Below are 16,190 nucleotides of genomic sequence, written 5' to 3' on the forward strand. Positions count from 1 at the left end.
TCTTTGCCTCATTTAAAATATAAATAGGGAAAAAGTTTTTTAAAAATAGAATTCAGTTAATAAAGGCAGAAGAAATGCCAAAATTATAAAATCACCACTATGCAATCTTTAATGAATTAAAAGATCCAAGCTGGGAAGATCATAATTTAAGCCAAAGGCTGTTGGGAACTTGAAAATAAATCAGGTCAAGTACTTATTATTTCCTATGATTTTTTTCTTGCCCCAAATATCAGAACCTGAGTCTGAATAAGCCTCTAGACCAACTTACAGGAAAAGTGGGTGACAGTTGCATATATTTAATGACACTACCAGGATACAACCGGATGAATCTATAACATGAGAAATTCTAGGCAAATCACCTACATTTTTTAAGAAGTGGCAAAGAAAAAAAGAGGAAGAAATATTAAGTAATTTTTAAAAATATTTATTTAGTTGTAGATGAACATACAGTATCTTTATTTATTTTTATGTGGTGCTGAGGATTGAACCCAGAGCCTCACACATTCGAGGCAAGCACTTTACCACTGAGCTACAGTCCCAGCCCCACTATTAAGTATTTTTAAAGTGACATCAACAAAGTGCAAAGTGTGAATCTTACTGGATCCCAATTCAGACAAATGAATGTGAAGACATTTTGAGATAAAGAAAATTACACATCTTTTATTATCAGATGATACTAGAGAATACTAAAGAATCACTATTAATTTTGTTGGCAACATATAACAGTAGTAATATAAAGTAGTATTGTTACATACCTTATGGTTATTAAATCCTTACAATTTTTGAGGGAACCAAATACAACACTCTACATGGAAATATCTATACCTTCATATCGTTCTTTTGTGGAAAAGCAAGCTTTATTTCAAAGTAACCCAAGAAGAGAAGAGGGGTCAGGGGGAACACATTTACAAACTGGATGGGAGCACACAGATACTCTATCCATTTGGCAAAGGCTCAGTCAGAAGTCTCAGCAATTCCTGCTGATCCTCCAACACCTACTCAGTTTCCTCTTCAGGCTGAAACTAAAGAGTAGTCTTGAAGATGCCCATGATGTCTTTGTTATCCAAACACACTCCCATTTCAGGAAAGAGGACACCTGGGGTCTACTTTCTGGGGGATCTGATTAATTATTAAAAATAAATATTTACATTGAGAATATAGTTAAACTAGTAGCTTCCTTCACATTTTCACATTTTAAAAAGAACCAGAGGTTTCATGTTTTAAGCAGTTGAGTTGGTAAAGATCCTGTCTCCATTTTATAGGAGATGGATTACATTCAATCACTTCTTACAACTGAAAGATCATTCCATTGCTTTTGAAGTACTGGATGGGCTGGCATCTGCGATGGTAGCTAAATAAATGAGATTTCTATGTAACACATGCTGGTACCTAAGAGGGAAAAATAAGCAAAAATTAGAGGCTTATTTTTACTGACCATGAGCAAAAAACTGGAAGAGAATCTACCTACTCTAGTAGAATGGCTTATCCACTGATTGGATGATTCAGTATTATCAACCTTCTTGCATAACATATTCAAGGAAAACATTACCACTTCTATACCTCTTCTACCTCTGTAGACCTAGCCACCATAATTTCTTGCTTAGACTCTAGGAATACTCTCCTAGATCTACCTTTGTGGCCCCATTTTATTCTTCAGCAGTCTGAGTGATCATTGTACAATTTAAGTCAAGATCATGTCATAAGGATTTAAAACCCCTCCCTTCTCATTCAGAGTAAAGCTGAATCCTTCTTATGCTCTACAAGGCCCTATGTGATAAGGGCCTTCAGTTACTTCTCTGATCCCATCTATGGCTTTTCCTTTGTGGCCTTCTTGTGACATGAAGGTATTCAGAGAACTCATACCAGGGAACTTTTCTACTTGGTGCTCTCTCTGCCTTATTTACACACACAGGTATGTGAGGGAACACATAAAAGAGTACAGCCCTCCCCACATTCCCTATTTTATTCATTTATTTTGCAAGCTGGGGATCAAACCCAGAGCCTCATTCATGCTAGGCAAGTGTACTACCACCGAGTTACATCTCTAGTCTTCTGCATTATTACCATTCAAAGCACTTAATATTATGTGCCTAATTATTTGTTGTCTCTCTGTAGATTCTAGAGTCTACAATGTCACCTCCATGAGAGCAGATTGGTATCTTTTTTTGCTAATAATTCCCCACTACCTCAAGCACTGCCCTCAACAATTTTTTTTAATAAAAAAATTTTTAGTTTTTTTTAATATTTATTTTTTTATTGTAGTTGGACACAATACCTTTATTTTATTTATTTATTTTTATTTGGTGCTGAGGATTGAACCCAGAGCCTCGCACATGCTAGGCAAGCGCTCTACCACTGAGCCACAATCCCAGCCCCTTTTTAGTTGATAGATTTTTATTTTGTTTATTTATATGCAGTGCTGAGAACTGAACCCAGTGCCTCATGCATGCCAGGCAAGTGCACCACGGCTGAGCCACAGCCCTAGCACAACAATTTCCAAATCAGTGAGTCAAACTCCCCATTCAGGAAGACAAATCAGATCAGGGGTCAGGAAGCATGATCTTGTGAGAAAAAGCTCACTAGAAGATTTTGATAAGTTTCCTACCCCTGCATTAATAATTCACAGTATCAAAAAAAAAAAAAAAGTATTGCAACCACTTTTCATATAGAAAAATGAGAGGGTTTACTATAACCTGCCAAAAAGAAAAGTGCCAAATATCAGAGTCAAACATAAAGATTTACCCTTAATAGATTTCTCTACTATTCTATTGAGGTATTCACTGAGGAATGTAGATGACTTTTTTGTTGTTGTTATTATTATCAGGAATTGAACCCAGTTGTGCTTAACCACTGAGTCACATCCCTAGCCCTTTTTATTTTTTTATATTGAGACAGAGTCTTACAAGTTGCTTTGGTCTTGCTAAGTTGCTGATGCTGGCCTTGAACTTGAGATCAATATCCGGTTGCTGGGATTATAGGTGTGTGACACCACACACAGCTTGTACGCAATTTTTTTAATGGGTAAAGAAAGCACGGCACCCTTAAACATTTCTTCATAACAATAAGAAATGGGGCATAATTCCTGGACTAGATTTGGAAAAGCAACTCAGACTCTACTTTGTCTCATTTTGGTATTTGGCTAGAGAGCGCATTAAATTACTATGTAGAAGTTATCTTTGGTTTGGAAATCCTTTCTTGGTCTTCGACTATGTCACTCACAGATTAACTACAAGTCAGAAAGGGGAGGGAGTGGGCTGAAGATGTGGCTCAGTGGCAGAGTGCCTGCCTAGAATGCATAGCATGCACAGGACCCTGGGTTCTGAGTTTGATACCTAGCACCATAAAGAGAGAAAGAGAGAGGGAAAGAAATGAGAGGGAGTTTAGCAGCCAAATTGTCTGACTTTCTTACTTCACGAGGAGATGAAGCAATATGACCTATGATGATAAAGGGGCCATCCCCATCCCCATCAAGGGAAGATGGCTTTGCAATGAGAATAATCAAGTTTTGGAGAGAGACACATTTAACTCCAGGTTCTACAATGTACTCGCTGTATACTCTTGGGTAAAGAAGTAACCTCTGTACCTCCATTTACTCAACTGTAAAATTTGGTTTTTCTGCGATCCATCACCCAAAACTCCTAGTTAAGGACAGCTGCTGCATCATCATACTGGCTTCCCCTCCACTCAAAGTTCAGGGGCGGGAAGGAGATACTTACTGGACACACTCATTCGCTCGACCCTTGTTCTGATACTCCACGATACAGCGGATCAGCTGGTCATTCTCCTCCAGGAGCTGAAAGATCAGAAGAAAAGTCAGAGCAGTGTGACGTCAGGACGGCGGCGAAGCCTGCGCCGCCCCCCACCCTCCAAGCCAGGATGTCTTGCTGCGGTGCCTTAGACGATTTAGTTCCCATCCTACTCCACACCCCAGGCAGGTCAGCTCGCTAGGTGGACACAGGTCTCAACCAGGGTCGGGTCACTCCAGGAAGTTCTCCTCACCACCCAGTCCCTCTAGATCTCCACTCCTCTCAGCCCATGTAGACATTCACCTGCTGGATAGTCTCTTGATTGACTTCCGCCTTGCCCCTCATCCAGTCAGGTACAAAGGCCACCGACATCGCTGGGGGCCCGGGTCGGCACCCCAGCTCAGAAAAAGACGCCCACCGTGCGTCCAGATAGACTCTGTCTCCGCGCGGAAGTGCCCAGGGCGGGCGGAGCTACCCTCTTTCCCTTGACTGGGTCCTCCAGCCTGTGAGGCGGGACCACGAGGGACGTCACTTGTGATTGGACGCAAGGCCCACGATGGGCGGGGCTATGATATTGACGTTGATTGGGCCCTCCTGCTTGGGGCGGAAGAGACGTCACTTGTGATTGGACGCGCGAGACCTCCTCTACGGTCCCCGCCCCTAGGGCCCTGGAGCGGTTTGTGCTTGCTGGGACTGTGGTGACCTTCCTTATCTTCAGCTACTGGAGTTTTGACCTCTGGGTGTGTAGTCTGCATGGGCCGATGTATCTGGTTCACTCAAGATTCGTGGCTTAAACACATATAAAAGGCTCCAAGTAGCCAATACGGCCCTTTCGATATTGCCTTGGTGCCTCTGGAGCGTGAACCATGGGTATAGCAGGGCCAGGAAGATACCGGTGTTGCTTTTACTTTTTGCTGAGGAGAAACTCTCGCATGTAACTATATTTCCCCCGGTCACTAGTAATGCTTATTATATTTACAACGCTAAAAAGCACCAGTATTTTCTCCATTTCACAGATTAGAAAACAGGTTAAGTAACTTGCTCAAAGTTCTTAGTTACTAATGGCCAAGTCTGTGTCTGAACACAGGCAATCTGGCTTTAGAACTCCCGTTTTTAACTACTACCCCGTACTGCCCATGCAGCATACTGTGAGGGTGTTTTGCTGCAAGATTCAACGAGGAACCTGGGCCTACCCTCCTGTGCCATGTAGCTGCTTTAAGTGACCACTAAAACTTTGAACTGATTGTATCTAGCCCATCCTTGGTGGACATGCTAACAAAGTTGGTTTTCCCTGAAGCACACAGACGGCCATGGGCACTGCATTTAGGAGGGAGATCTTAGGAGCTTATACTTCTCCAAGGGGGAACTTTCTAGAGCTCCATTTCTCTGAGTGGCTTTGCTGGGCTCTCCCTACAGAATCCTTGCATTCGACCTGTTTTTTTTTTTTTTTTTGGTGGGCACAATATTTTTATTTTATTATTATTTTATTTTTATGTGGTGCTGAGGATCGAACCCAGTGCCTCAAGCATGCTAGGTGAGTGCTCTACCAGTGAGCCACAATCCCAGCCCCTCGACCTGTTTTAAGAGTCGGCTTTCATCTCATTTCGCAGTGAGGTAAATTCAATGAGAAGTAGGATAATATACTTGAGCTGGGGCAAAATTAAGGGCTTCCTGGTTCCCAAGCCTGCACTGTTACCCCTATATCAAGATCTCGCCTAAGGAAATTTCCCCAAAGATTGTACAGAACAGAGTGGGCAGGGAAAGACCCATTAGAGCAGGATGCACACCTTGCATAGTCCTGCTCAGCCTTATTCCTATTTAGACAAGTGAGGAATGATAATAACATGAGATGGTGTTAATATGGGACAGGTGCAGGGAACCAACCTGATCCAGCATACAGGGAACACCCTCCAGGAGAAGAGATGTCTTACTATGAAGAAGTGGAAATTACGCAGGTGGCAGGAGTCTAGCATCTGGACTCTTTTAGGAGTAATTGGAGCCTGAAGAGTGATGAAGTCAGAGATGTATCTCGGAATTTTCCTGGCTATAATATGGTAAAAGGTAGGTCGGGAAGCCAGATGAGAAACAAAAAGAGCAGTGAGAAGTGGTGTGCAGGCCAGTGATTGAATGGGAAGGGAAATTAAGGATAGCTCCATGAGTTTGGGCTTTGGCAACTAAAAGACTAGTGATGCCATTAGTGGAGGAGAAGGTGGACTGGAAGTGAGGGTGATACATTCAGTACAGTAGAAATGTATTGTTTGGAGTGACGTCATACAGAGATGTTGAAGTTCATAGTTAGCTATTTGGGTCTGGAACTCAGGGACAAGGGTTTGGATAGAGATATAGCTTTGAGAAACATCAACTGTGGGGATTGACTGGAACCATGTAGTGGATGGATAAGACTGCCCAAGGAGAGTGTGCTGATTTCCCTCATGGCAAAGGAAAAGAAACTGCAATAGAAACTGAGTGGAGAAAGAGATTAAAACCAGAGGAGTGTAGGGTCATAGAATTTAAGGATAAAAGAGCAATTGAGAAGGAGAGAGATTATCAATGATAAATGTTGAAAAGTCAAGCAAGATTAAGACTAGATCCTTGATGTCCTTGATGAGGGCAGTATAAGTAAAGAGGTAAGGCAGAAATCAAAACTGAAGGGGACTGAGAAATGATGGGAAAGATAAAGCAATGGAATGTTCAAACATAGACCACTTTTTCTAAGAGATTTGGCTATTAAGGGATCAAGGAAAGAAGATGGTAGCTGGAGGGAAGCAGAGTCCTTGGGAGCTGACAGATATCACGTTGATGTTTGCTCTTTCTTCAGTGTAGGAGGCACCTAGGAGAACAAAGAGGGGGTGAGGAATGGGAGATCTGGGGGCATACAGGAGATTTGGAATTTGGTGTTGGGGAGAACTAAGAAAGAGCAGACCTGTCAAACCTAGAACTGCTGGATGGCTCAGAGGATCTAGTTGAGGTTGGCAGTCTATTTAACACTGTGATTTCTGTGGTTGTAAGATTTAGTCCAACAGCATTGACAGCAAGGAGAAGGCTCAGAGAAGACAGAAGGTTGTCTGGAAAGGTGGAGCACCACCAGACAGGTGGAGCACTGCCAGGCAGGTGTGACCATGTAAGGGATGTAAGTATATTGAGAAGAATGTTATGGAATGATGGACCCTGGACTCTTAGCTGATGGGGAAGGAAGTGAAAACTAAAAGGAGTTGATAAATAGAACAAAGTAGAGAGACAACTGGACTGGAAGTTTCCACAGACCAGAGAACAGTAGGAGGAATTCAGAGATTAGCTGGAGGACAGGTCAGAGATCAGTGTCTGAAGTTATACATAATTAGAGATGGAGGTTTTTTTTGTTTTTTGTTTTTATAGTACTGGAGAGTGAACCCAGGGCTTTGCACATGCTAGGCAAACTCTCTACCACTGAGCTGTGTCCCAACCCTTTTTTTTTTTAATTTATTTTTTAGGTGTAGATGGACACAACACAATACCTTTATTTTTATGTGGTGCTGAGGATTGAACCCGGGCCCCGCCCGTGCTAGACACGCACTCTACTGCTGAGCCACAATCCCAGCCCTTCCCTTTTTATTTTGAGACAGGGTCTTGCTAAGTTGCCTCAAACTTGTGATCCTCCTGCCTCAGCTTCCCTTAGCCAGAATTACAGGTGTGCACCACTTGCCCCACAAGATGGAGTACCTCTGTGGTGATACAGAGGTCCTCGGAAGAGAGGGCTGAAGAGGCTTTGGAAGGGAAAGCCTATGGAGATGACAATGGCCTGGAGCCAAAGTGACCAATTACTCGAGATAAGGGCTAGAACCAGAGCTACTACATTTTACTGCTCTTGTCCAAATCGCTGGTGTCTGGGCCACACCAGCTGCACCAGTCAAAAGTATAAGGGCCTATTCTAGAGTAATCACATCACAGGTTCTAAGCCCAAAGCTCCACATTTGAAAGCTTCAGAATTTTGTAGGTCCAGCACCTGTTTTCTCTCCTTATCTAGCCCTGGCATGTTCAATTTAGTCTCCTCCCCAACTCTGAATCACCTGTTTTTTTTTTTTTTTCTCCTTGTGCCTGTTATAACTTAGCCCCATTATCACATGGTCCAGTTCTTACTCATTGTGGGAGGGGACTACACAGGAGGCAGTGATATCTGGAGCCCATCTTGGACTCTTAACACAAGTCTCTTCTGTTTCTATTTTGTAATTTGTCTCTCTGTAAGCTCTGTTTCCATTTCTACCCATGTGATAATGACTTTCGGAAGTCTATGTTCAGCTCAGACCTCTACACTGAACCTGTCTATCCAACTGCTATGTTGACACCTCTACTGGGGGTTCTCCAGAGGAACAGAATTAGTGGGCTATATATAGCTATAGGACAGGGATTTATTAGGCAAATTGTCACCCATAATTATGGAGGTGGAGAAATCCCATATAGAAATCCCATCTATAAGATGTAGAACTAAGGAAGCCAGTAGTGTGGTTCAGTCAAGTCTATTTTGACTTGGACTTGGCCTTGAGTCAGGGAGAATGTTATTGTGTAATTCCTGGTCTGAGGCTGCAGTCCTGAGAAATTGAGGAGTCACTAATGAAACTACCAGAGTTAAAAGGCTGGAAAACCTGGAATTTTGATGCCAAAGGCAGGAGAAAAAATGATGTCTCAGTTCTGGAGGAGAGAGAGTGAATTTCTCTTTCCTTTGTCTTTTTGTTTTATCCAGCCTCTCAGCTGATTAGATGGTGCCCATCCACATTGAGTGAGGACAGATCTTCCTCATTCTTTCCAGTAATTAAAATGTCAGTCTCTTCTGGAAACACTTTATAGACATATACATAAATAAAGTTTTACCACTTTTTTGGGGGTATGTCTTAATTCAGTCAAGGTGACGTTCAAAATCAGCATCACAATATTCTACAAAGACGTCTCAAAGGTACCTGAAATTCAGCTTGTCTAAGACAGAGATTGTAATCAGTGTTCTTTTCCAAAGCAGACTTCCTTCCAGCATTCTCCATATCTGTGAATGTCTCCACTATTCATCCCTCCCTCCAAGGCTGAACAGTGGCATCATTCTTGAATCTACCTTATCCATCCTTCACATCCAGTTGGTCACCAAGGCCTGATGATTATGTTCTTCATTTCTCTGCAGTCTGCTCTGTTCTCTTCCTCTTCACCAGCATCCCATTTCACACTCCAACTCCATCCTTTCTTGCCCAGATGACTGAGGTTAGTTCCACCACAGCTTCATTGAGCCGTCTCTATTTTAATCTTAACTTTAGCAGCCAAAAGTGATTTTTTACGAAATGCAAATGTGGTTTTCTGCTATTCAAAACTTTCCACTGTGGCCTGTGAAAAGGGCCCCATGGTTCAGCTCCTTCTATTCTCTCTAATGGCTCTCATTCCTCTCCTTTACTCTGTACACTTTGGATGTCTTTTCTTGTTTTTTTTTTTTGGGGGGGGGGTAGGGAAAAGGGATGTTAAATATACATAACATACATTTTGCTATTCAGTAAAGTTCTATGGCATTTAACATTTACCTTGTTGTGCAACCATCACCACTATCCATTTTCAGAGCTTTTTCATCTTTCCCAAATAAAATTCTGTACTATTAAACCCTAAATCCCCATTATCCCCTCTCCAGGTTTTTTTCTATCTCTCAAATTTGAGGAGCTCTCTTGCCTTCTACATAGATTTCTTTATACATGCTGATCTCTCATTCTGAAACACACTTCCTCTCTGCCTAGGGACTACTACTATTTCCGCTCTCCTTTGCCTAGTTACTGCTTGCTACTCGGGGAATCCTCCTGAGTCTAGGTTAGAAGTGCCTGCAAATCCCCCACCCCACCCCAAATCCTGCTCCTGTCAGCTGAGTAATTTGTATATATGCAGGTTTTAATTGTTTTGTGCTCTCACCTATCCAGTCATCCACGGGTGTCTCCGCCCCCATCTGGGGTGTGCCGCTCAGGGGTCGGACTTCGGCACCTCCTCCAGGCTGGCAGTGGGCCGTGTTCTTCGGTTTGCCTATCTCGGGCCTCCCGCCCAGCCGCACAGACCGCATAACCCACGCCCGGGAGAGTCGCTCAGTCAGGCAGAGCCTTCCAGCCTCCAGACGTCGGTCTTGTCCGCTACCCGGCAGAATTCGAGCTTAGACCACGAAGCCTCCTCGCACCTTCAGAGGCGAGATTTGGACCTCAAACCCGCGAGGGTGAGAGTCAGGAGATGGGAAGAGAGTTGGGAAACGCGCGCTCCAGTCACGCCCCCTCAGCATTTGGGTCTCAGCCCTTTAAGAACGGTTCAATTCCGGACTCTGCAGGGACTGGGCAGTGAAGGCGCGCCAGGATTGGTCTGTTTGGGTGCGGGTGTCGCCTAGCAGTAGCGAATGGGAACTCGTGGATGGCGCGTGCGCACCACTGCCTACCTGCGCCCGGGCCACCGGTGTCCTGCGCCGGGTCCTCCCGATGGGCTAAGGTTGCCGAGGAGGCGGCGGGCGGCGCGGCCAAACTGTGGTGGGCGCCGACTTCTGAAGGCCGCCGTCGGGGCGAGGTGAGGGCCGCCGGCGGAGGCGGGCGCGAGGTCCGTTACCCGAAAACAGGCGGGGTCGGGTGTGGCGCAGGGCGGGCCTGGAGGTGGAGGCGGCCCGGGCTCGCCCCGCCCTCTCTCTGGCTAGACCCGTAGGGCTCCGTGGGGCCCTTGGGGTTTCCCAAGTCCTTGGTCCCCTTTCTCCCGCCAGCGGATCTCTGGACCCCGTACAAATCCTGGCGCTCGCCTGAGGGTGTCTTCGACTGACAGATGCGCGCCCAGCCCTGCCCTCAGTGGGAGGAGTATCCTAGGAGAGGGAGGAGACGATTGTTTCCTTAAGTATCCACAAAGCTTATGCCCAGACTATTGGCTACTCGAATAGCAGACTTCCCCTTAGCGTGTCTTTAGAGTTGCACTACCAAATGCTGAATACCCTGGACCAACTTTTCGGAACATCAGGTGTAGGATGTTTCATTTCAGGTTTTGTGTCCATTACTTAGACCTCCAGAGCCAGAAAATTAGAGCGTTCCAGAGAAGCATTAGGTTTGGAGAAATCAAAGCCACGAAAGAATGTCCCCGATGGTGAAACTAATGGGTGAAATTTGTGACATTATCAGGGAAAAAAAAAATCACAATTTAGAACAATGGATAGGGTAAATCTTAATTTTTTTTTATTGGTGCGTTATAGTTGTGCATACTGATGGGATGTGTTACATATTCTTATATGCACACAATAGAATCTTAAGTTTTGCAAAGAATTGATTCTATTAAAGAAAATTTTAGTAAAATAAAATGAAAATAGTTGGAAGTGGTTTAACATCGCTAAATAAAATTAAACTGGCAGTAGTTTCCTCAGGAAAATATTTGTAAACAATGTTGTTAAACATCTAATTTAATTGTATTTACGACATAGAGGACGTCTTGAGGTCCCATTGTTTTTTAGTCCTAGAAGGAATTTAGAGATCAGCTGTATCCAAAAGATGACTAATGGTCAGAAGAATACTGACTAAGGGAATCTAGTGGGTAAGGGCAGTTCTTAATAAGTGTAATTTTAGGCTCCTTTCCTGCCAACAAGTATCACTGATTGTTGTTGTTGAGGTGTGTGTGTGTGTGTGTGTGTGTGTGTGTGTGTTTTGATGCTCTAGGAGAAAGAATTATTTAGAGAAATGGAGTAGCTGAAATGGAGTAGCTAAATTGGATTTAGAGAGGCAGGATGTGATGGAAAGATCATATGAGGCAAGTTTGAGTTTGAATCCTAGTTCTACCTCTTAAGCCTGAGAGCTGAGTTTTCCCACATGTCCAGTATAGTTTATGCCTGTATCATAGATAGTTATGAGCAGTTAATAATATTATCAATATAAAAAAGTTCCTAGCACAGTGCCTGGCATATGCAGTTGTACCTCAGTATCCTCAGAGGATTGTGCTCAATACCCTTATATAAAATGGCATATACAGTGTGTACAATTTATACACATTGTCCTGTATACTTCAAAATCATCTCTAGATTTCTTACATAAAATAGTAAAACACTATGTTATATAGTACCATTTAGGGAATAATGACAGGAAGAAAAGTCTGTAAATGTTTAGTATACATGCAGTTTTTCATAATATTTTGCATCTGAGGTTGGTTGATCTGCTGAATTGGTACCCATGGATACAGAAGGATGACTATAATATTAATTCCTATCAAGTTCAGTTTCATACTCTTCTAAGTTCTTAATAAGTATCATAATTGACCTCTATTTTCCTCTCCATCCCATCTCCAAGTTACCCAGAGGATCTACAAATTAGGTGACCAGTATCCCAGTCCTGTGGCTATAGGAGAATCCATTTGGGGGTGACACAATTGAAGTTTTGTCTTCTATATGATATATTTGAAGAGTGGGAGATACACCTTATGGTAAATAATTTTAACAAATTTGTGTGCCAAATTAAACTTATTTTTCTTTTTTTTTTAAATGCCTTTTTTAATTTTTATTTATTTATTCTTAGAGAGAGAGAGTTATTTATTTATTTTAGTTTTTTTTTCAGTGGACACATCTTTGTTTGTATGTGGTGCTGAGGATCGAACTCCGGGCCTCAGGCATGCCAGGCGAGCACGCTACCACTTGAGCCACATCCCCAGCCCTAAACTTATTTTTCTAGTTTAAATTTCTATTTTGCAGTGCCCAGTCATCTCTCACAGCCCCTCTCCCTGTATGTGGTAGGGATTTAGGGGTAGGATTTTAGGGCAAAAAAAGGAGTGGGAATAACAGGAACAAGAGTGGCATAAAGTTCTTACTGGTACAATAGGGATAATCTATGAATAGATGATTGGAAGTGGTAGAGAAAATGCTAGAGGCAGATTAAAATACAAAACCTAGTAATATGGAAAAACACATATGGATGCTGTGTATTTGATTACTACTTCACATTTCTACCTAAACAGAATTCCATCTGTATAAACCTTTCTTGTTTTCTAAGTAGAAGATTTATTGTGGGAAAGTGTTCAAAATATAGTTCAGAATTATGGCAAGGGATGTGCACACCTACATTTCTTGTATCAGTGAACAAAAATTAGACAGCCTTCTCATTCACTCATTTGCTTAGTTGTTTTGTCCTTACAGAATTTATACTATTCTTTCTATAATTGTGACCTGATTTTCCAGATTCATACCATTGCTTTCCTGTTTTAAATTCAGTACTAATTATCTTCAAGCAGCTTTATTTTATAATATCAAGTACTGATATTATATTATCTTCCAGTTTGAAAATGTCCTATAGTCTTAGAGCTGTTCATTATAAAGCACACCCTTCAATATCCATTCACAATCAGAACTACAGTGAATTAGTGGTTAAGACAATTATGATATTGGTGGAAATATTTTAAAATGATATATAAACAAAAATGAAGTATGAGCATTATTTGAGTGGCACATGAAGGACCTTAAGTTAATTCTGTTTTTTAACTTTTATTTATTTATTAACTTATTTACTTTTTGTGTTGCTGGGGATCAAATGTAGGGCCTCATGCTTGTCAGGCAAGAGCTCTACCACTGAGCCACATCCCCAGTCCTCAGCTTTTATTTTAAAATAATTGTAATCACAGGAAGTTACAAAGATAGTGCAGAGAGGTCCCCCAGACCCTTCACCTAATTTCCCACATTGGGTACATTTTATATAACTATAGTACACCATCAACTCCAAGAAATTGACTTCAGTATAAAGTATATATATCACACTATGCCATCTTATTATGTATTAATGCCTGTAATCACCACCACAATCCAGATACCAAATTATTCTGTCATCACAAAGATTATCCTTTTGCCATCCTATCATAGTCACGCTCATTCCCATCCTCCTCACCATCCTGTTCTTCATCCATGATTCTGTCATTTTTAGAATGTTACATAAAAGGATTCATGTACTATGTCATCTTTGATGTTGACCTTTTTCAATCAGCACAATGCTCTTGAGATCCATTCTAGTTGTATCAAAAATTAATTCTCTTTTATTGCTGCATAGCATTTTTCATGGTATGAATGTACTATGATTTAACCATTCACAATTTGTAGGGCATTTTGTTCAATTTCAGTTTTTGATTGCTACAAATAAAGCTGTAATGAGCAGTTATGCTCAGGTTTTTATGTAGGGGACATAAGTTTTTATTTCTCTGGGATAAATGCCAGAAGTGGAATTGTAGTGACATCCCTTATTTTATTCCTGACATTGATAATTTGGTTTTTCTTATTTTCTTGTTGTCAGTTTTGGTAGAGGTTTGTTAATTTTATTGATCTTTCCAAAGGGTCAGCAGCTTTTTGTTTCATGGATTTTCTCTGTTTTTCTGTTTTCATTTTCATCTCTATTGTTTCCTTCCTTCTTCCTGCTTTGGATTTGTTTTCTAATTTCTTGACATGTGAGCTTAACCTATTGTTTTGAGACTTTTTTTTTCTGTTATAAGCATTTAGTACTGTAGAGTCTTCTCTCAGTATTGCTTTAGCTGTGAACCACAAAATTTGATATATTTCCATTATTATCCAGCTTTATAAAAGGGGGGAGTACTGGGAATTGAACCAAGGGACACTGTTATGGTTTGGATATTAGGTGTCCCCTTATCTCATGTGTGAGACAAGGCAAGAACATCAAAGGTGAAATAATTGAATTATGAGAGTCTTGACCCAATCAGTGAACTAATCCCCTGATTGAAATTAACTGAGTAGTATTTATAGGCTGATAGGATATGACTGGAGGAGATATGCTTTGGCAGCATGCATTTGGGGTATATAATTTGTATCTGGTGAATGGAGTCTCTCTCTGCTTCTTGGCCATGTCCTGGGTCACTTCCCTTCACCACACTGTTCCGCCATGATGTTCTGCCTCACCTTGAGCCCTGAGGAATGGGGCTGGCTGTCTGTGGACTAAGACCTCTGAAACTGTGAGCCCCCAAATAAACTTTTCCTTCTTAAATTGTTCTCGTCAGGTCTTTTAGTCACAGCAGCGAAAAAGCTGACTAAAATAGACACTCAACCACTGAGTTATACTATAGACCTTTTTATTTTTTATTTTGAAACATAGTGTCACTAAATCAAAGCTGGTCTGGAATTCACAATGCTCCTGCCTCAGGCTCTTGAGTAGCGGTTATTACAGGAGTGTGCCACCATACCTAGCATCATTGTATTTTTACAAATTTCCTTGAGACTTTCTTTTTGATCCCTATATTATATGTGTGTTTAGTTTTCAGGCATTTGGAGATTTTCATTCCCTTTCCATTGTTAATTTCTTGGAAAACACTGTGGTCGTAGGACACACTCCATATGAATTCTTTGAAATTTATTAAGGTTTATTTTACATCCCAGGATATGGTCTCTGTGGGTGCTTACAGGTAATTCTGCTGTTGTTGGAGGGAGTATTTTATAAATGTTGATTATATCCTTTGGTTGATAATGTTGTTGAGTTCTGTATCTTTGCTGATTTTTGGCTTAGTTTTATTTTGGGGGGAAAGGTGTTGAAGTCTCTAACTGTAACTCTGGATTTGTCTAATTTTCATTTTACTTTGTCAGTTTTTACTTCACCTATATGCATCTCTGTTGTTTGGTGCATACGTGGTTAGGACTATTGTGTCTTTTTCATGGGTTTATCCTTTTATTATTATGTAATATTACTGTTTTTCCCTGGAAATTATCTTTGCTCTGAAGTCAGCTTTATCTGATAGTAATATAACTCTTGCATTATTATTACTGTTGTTATTGTTGTTGTTATTATTATTATTATTTATTATTATTATACTGGGGAGTGAACTCAGGGGTACCTTACCACTGAGCTACATCCTAGCCCTTTTTTATTTTGAGATAGTTTTGTCAAGTTGCCCAGGCAGGCCTTGAACTTGTGATTCTCCTGACTTAGGCTTCCAAGTCACTGGGATTACAGGTGGGCACCATTGCATCAGGATCTCACTTTATTCTTAAAAACGTATTTATTTGTGGTGCTAGGGATTGAGCCCAGAGCCTTGGGAATGCCAGGCATGCTCTCTACTACTGAGCTATATCCCTACCCCTTGCTTTATTTTGATTATTGCATGCTATATTTTTCTATCTATTTACTTTCAACCTGCCTATATTATTAATATTTGAAGTTAATTTCATACAGATATTATAAAATTGGGTAATATATATCTACTCTGCAGTCTCTCTTTAATTGTGTATTTAGATCATGTACATTCAGTGTAATCAGAAATGTATCAGAGTCTGCCCTTTTATTTTTGTTTTCTGATCTGGTTTTTGTTGTTTATTGTTTCTCTACCCTCTATTTGCCTTCCTGTGGATAATTCAAATATATTATAGACTAAAACTTTTAAATATTTATAGTGTTTTATTTATTTATCTGTCTATGTATTTATTTTGGTACCAGAGATTAAACCCAGAGATGCTTAACCACTGAGCCACATCCC

At 41.2% G+C, this 16,190-nt stretch overlaps 2 protein-coding genes and 1 long non-coding RNA gene across 7 annotated transcripts in view; 1 reads left to right on the forward strand and 2 right to left on the reverse strand.

Moving 5' to 3' along the window:
- Window positions 1-632: 632 nt before the first annotated feature.
- On the reverse strand, window positions 633-4,224 carry Ss18l2 (SS18 like 2). The gene is made up of 3 exons (XM_015489435.2): window positions 4,050-4,224; window positions 3,717-3,793; window positions 633-1,389 (listed from the first exon to the last, which is right to left on the reverse strand). Exons 1-3 carry the CDS (start codon window positions 4,116-4,118, stop codon window positions 1,302-1,304), a joined length of 234 nt encoding a protein of 77 aa, XP_015344921.1. The 5' UTR covers window positions 4,119-4,224; the 3' UTR covers window positions 633-1,301.
- Window positions 4,225-8,601: 4,377 nt separating this feature from the next.
- LOC125613827 lies at window positions 8,602-9,791 on the reverse strand. Its single transcript, XR_007344423.1, has 2 exons — window positions 9,654-9,791; window positions 8,602-9,176 (listed from the first exon to the last, which is right to left on the reverse strand). It is a non-coding gene; the product is annotated as an uncharacterized LOC125613827 (long non-coding RNA).
- The window catches only part of Sec22c (SEC22 homolog C, vesicle trafficking protein), a 28,400-nt gene continuing 21,881 nt past the window's right edge, over window positions 9,672-16,190 (forward strand). Inside the window, exons 1-2 of one of the 5 annotated variants that reach the window (XM_048795489.1) lie at window positions 10,158-10,283; window positions 12,029-12,161. The gene's annotated coding sequence lies outside the window, so the exon portion shown is untranslated. Of the gene's footprint in view, window positions 9,946-10,131; window positions 10,314-12,028; window positions 12,162-16,190 lie in introns of those variants that run through there. The other 4 variants (XM_048795490.1, XM_048795492.1, XM_015489434.2 and 1 more) reach the window with 4 other exon arrangements.

This window comes from Marmota marmota, unplaced genomic scaffold (assembly GCF_001458135.2).
Source record: "Marmota marmota marmota unplaced genomic scaffold, marMar, whole genome shotgun sequence".
NCBI lineage: Eukaryota > Metazoa > Chordata > Mammalia > Rodentia > Sciuridae > Marmota > Marmota marmota.